The sequence below is a fragment of the Porites lutea genome, chromosome 8 (genome assembly GCF_958299795.1).
Source record: "Porites lutea chromosome 8, jaPorLute2.1, whole genome shotgun sequence".
NCBI classification, from domain to species: domain Eukaryota; kingdom Metazoa; phylum Cnidaria; class Anthozoa; order Scleractinia; family Poritidae; genus Porites; species Porites lutea.
The window spans coordinates 24512137-24516427 of NC_133208.1; the positions used below are offsets into that span (position 1 = coordinate 24512137).

At 38.4% G+C, this 4291-nt stretch overlaps 1 protein-coding gene across 1 annotated transcript; it reads right to left on the minus strand.

Moving 5' to 3' along the window:
• Nucleotides 1-3153: 3153 nt before the first annotated feature.
• LOC140945385 (substance-K receptor-like) lies at nucleotides 3154-3942 on the minus strand. The gene has a single exon (XM_073394418.1). It carries the CDS (start codon nucleotides 3940-3942, stop codon nucleotides 3154-3156), a length of 789 nt encoding a protein of 262 aa, XP_073250519.1.
• Between the last annotated feature and the right edge of the window lie 349 nt (nucleotides 3943-4291).

The window sequence follows — 4291 nt, forward strand, 5'->3', positions numbered from 1 at the left end:
ATAGAAAAAGGCATCCGGACCACGAGCCATAAACAAAACCGGCTATTGATCTGCAAACAACGATTTTAGAAAGGCTAAAAAAACAGAACAAGTTACTTACCCAGTCCTTCTTAATATTAAAAGCGTTGGTTTCCACATTTTATTATTCGCTACTGCCATAGCTTTAGAAGTTATAAAGTACAAAGCTGGAAAGCAGGTTACATTTCACGACGATGCCAAATCGCAGAGAAAGACAACAACTGTGTGAATTTCTGGCGTAGAAAGTCTCTAGGAAAACTTAACCATGTGCCAACCAACAACAAAACGGATAGTTTTAGCATTCTTGATTTATTTTATGTCAAAATTAAATTCCTTAATGAAAGAAATTGTTTCAAAAAGAGACCTCTGATCAAGATATGGTACAACTATGATCGGCAGCTGTAGGTTGTAAACAAGCTGCTAACGATGATGAAAGATGTCAGAGTTTCGGGCTGGTTTTTTCCAACATTTGCACAAATTGTTCGGTGATATCGATGCCATAACCTACCTCAACACCACCTGACTTCACAAATCGACAAATATTAACGCCAATAGGTGGCTACGGCAAAGAAACCTTTCTCCACCACTGACATATTTCCATCGGTTGCTGTACGTGCATATATAGTTACATGCGACAACTTCGCAAATGCAGCCACGTCGTTACCGCAGCTTTTTTTTATCATAATAAAGTCCAGAAAACAGATCTTAAACCACTGCGGCTTGTAAAAAGTGAATGAAGTCCTCCATTACAATAGCTGCCAGTTGCGTCTGTAAGCACGAAATTCTTACGGATCGACTCAACAAAATACAGCTGAGTACGGTCTGATGTTCAATTAATTTCTACTTCTGTAGTAAACTAACCATGAACGTATTCTTTCCTTGTACGTTCGCATGAATATGTGTTGACTTTTCCTGTAAAGCAGCTTTCATAAGTTATCATGTAATGAGTGCAAAAACTCGTGTTTTGAAGTGCTGCTGTTTGTTGTTTGACTGAACTGAGTTTTGAGAAAGTTCAGCGCTATTAAATCGTGAGTCATGATTGGCTTATGATGACTGTAGAGAGAAGACATGACTTGATCACGGTACTAAAACCATATTTTTTACCTAAAAGACTCCATTCTACTAAAAGTTATTTTATAAAGCAATAATAGACCACACTTTCTCTGGGTTTACCGGCGTGATAACCCACTTGGGATGTTGGGAGAACACTCGAAAAGCTTGTAAATCACTCGCCTTCGGCTGGTGATTTACAAGCTTATTGCTTAAATAATCGGCAAAAAATGTGAAGCGAAGATGTGGCTTTCAAAAAGAAAAATTATTACCAAGAAGAGCTTAAAACTTTACTTAAACCTGTCGTGATTCAAATTGTACACAATTTCCCCTAAAAAACTGGCAATTTATTCTAGCGGATACTTACAGTCCATGAAGACACCTTCAAGCCGCCATCTTGAAAGGCCATTTGGGACTGAGTGCGCGTCTGAAAACATTTTCCCTGAATTTTCCATTTAGTTGACTTGTTTTTGTCATTGGTTTTAATAATAAATTATACAATCTCTTGTTTTTTCATTTTCATGTCTTTAATTTGATTTTCATCAAAATAATGGCAAAAAACAAGGAATTGATATTTTTAGCACAGGGCACCCACCAGTATACCATTAATGCCATTTCATTAGGTTGAATTGTTTCAGTCATTGGTTTCAATAATAATAATAATAATAATAATAATAATAATTATAGTATTAATACAGTTTCTAGTTTCCATATATTTGCCTTTTTATGTGATTTTCATCAAAAATCGCAGAAAACAAGGAATTGCAATTTTCAGCACAGGGTACCCATCATGGAATGTTGTTGAAGAACTTCAGCGAGCGGTTGCTGCAAATCCTGAAGAGATAGCTGTGGGCACCGATCCTAATATTGACTAACATGTCCTAAGCTACAACCATGCAAAGTTTGGTGCTTTTGTCCGCTCTGTAGAGATCTCGCCAAAATTTTGCACTAAGTCACCGGACTAAAGTAAGAAAGGGGTAAGTAAGAGAATAGTAAAGCATGATAAGTATATCAACATTAACATAGTACCTTAATTTGGAAAATATGCCTACAGTTTTCGATAGTTTTAAGCAGAGTTCATTAACATGATTTTTCCTAGTCAAGTTTGAGTCAAAAGTAACACCTAGGTATTTGACCGTGGAAACTTCTTGGATGTTCACACCATCCATCCATCCGCCTTACAGAGGTGTCCTTTAAGAGAGAGTTGACTGTAATGACTTGTATGATTTCAGTCTCTTAGAATGAAAAAGAACAAAATTAGTTTTCAAAATACTGAGAGCTAGTCTATTAGATTTCATCCACTCAGCCACTGCATGCAGCTCTTGATTTAGGATCAGTTCAAGATTATAAGGTTTTTATGTGAAAAATATATGTTAGTGTCATCAGCAAATATTCATCAATTTGAACTCCAAGAGATTTATGTTTAATTACTCTTTCTAACGGTGTATTATTAACTTTGACTGTAAAATCACTATTTATTTGAGATAACTTAAATTGACTCCCTATTAGCATGTAATTAGTCTTCTTAACATTCAAAGTTTATTTTATTTGCTGACAGCCATGAATGAATTAGATTAATACCATATTTCATTTTATGTTCCATTTCATGTGTTGTCCATTTCTTGTGGGTATTAGAGCCGTCCTAAGAGAAATTGCATGCTGCATTAATTTTCGGTATTATTAACTTTTACACTAAAGTTATTAATACAGTCAATTCTCTCTTAAAGGACACCTCTATAAGACGGACACCTCTGTAAAACGGACACCTAGAGTTGGTCCCTGCTTTTCTTTGCTCCCCTTATTTGACTCTCTATAAGACGGACTTCTCTCTAAGACAGACACATAGTACTGGTCCCAAAAGTGTCCGTCTTAGGGAGAGTTGACTGTATTGGTCGCTTTTTTAAAGAACCACTTCGATCAGACCAGTGGCGGATCCAGGAGACCTCCCTCCCTTATTTTTAGACCAAAATGAGGCCCGAAGAGCCCGTGCCTCCCCTTATCTCAGGGTCTGGATGACCAACCCCCCCCCCCCCCCGCCCCCTTCCCTTATCTGAAGGTCCGCATCACTACAGACCTAGATTTCAGTTAACCTTGCACTGCATCACAGCAATTCACAAGTCTCCTAAGAGCTTGGCGATAGTTACTGCTAAAGGTAAGGCAGATAATCGGGTTGATAGCACAGTTTGTGTAAGCCATAAACAAGGCAACAGAAAATGATACCCAAAACTTACAATCCAAAGTGTTTTTTGGTACAAAATAAAATGTTGCTAAGTGAATGGAAAAGGGTATCCAGCAAATGAAAAACGCTACAACAATAGCAACGGTCATTTTAAGCACATTTCTGTTTCTTCTCCGCCTCTGTTCCTCAGCGCTAGCTGACTGTTCACCAGGATGGACTTGCCTTTTAAGTTTGATCAGGATGACGGAGTAAAGTATCACCAAGACGACAAAAGGGATGTAATAGAAAAAGATAAAACCTGATAGGAGGTGAATACGAAATGAGCTTGTCTCTCCGAAGATCACCTCCCACTGATTCATGCACCTCTTTTCCTCTTGGTCTTCAACAAGATTGAAGTTAAACAAATATGGCCAATGAAAGGCCGCTGCAAGTACCCATGTACCAACAATCAAACAGCGACACACCTTGCGACTGATGAGGGGGGAACGGAGTGGAACTACAACAGCTGCATATCGATCCACTGTTATCAGAACCAAGCTCTGAATCGACACTAACGTGGAAATGTCAGCAAGAAAAGGGTATATCTTGCACAAGGCCTGGCCAAGGGTACCACCAATAAGCCACCGGCCAACGTTCAACTCTGCCAGTCGAACGGGGAACAATACTATTGGATAGAGCAGGTCAGACATGGCCATATTTGCGATCAACATATTTATCGGTTTTCTTAAAGTTGGTGTTTTGTAAACAATTAATACGATGAGAGAATTTCCAACCAGCGAGACTACAAGGATAAAACTATAAGCAACTGTTGCTGGAACTTTTAATGCTTCTGGATTTATCAGACTAGAGCAGCTCCAGAGACTTGATCCATTTGCTGTTGTGTTCATGCTTACTGGTTCTTCGGCAGATCTTTTCGCTTGAAAGCACCTTCTGGCGGTTTTGTTTGTCCTTTATATTCTACCAATTATTATGTAAGTAAAGACGTAGCCCCTTCAAGCTCTCTCAGGTGGTACCTAAAATAAAGAAAATGCAAATATTATTCCT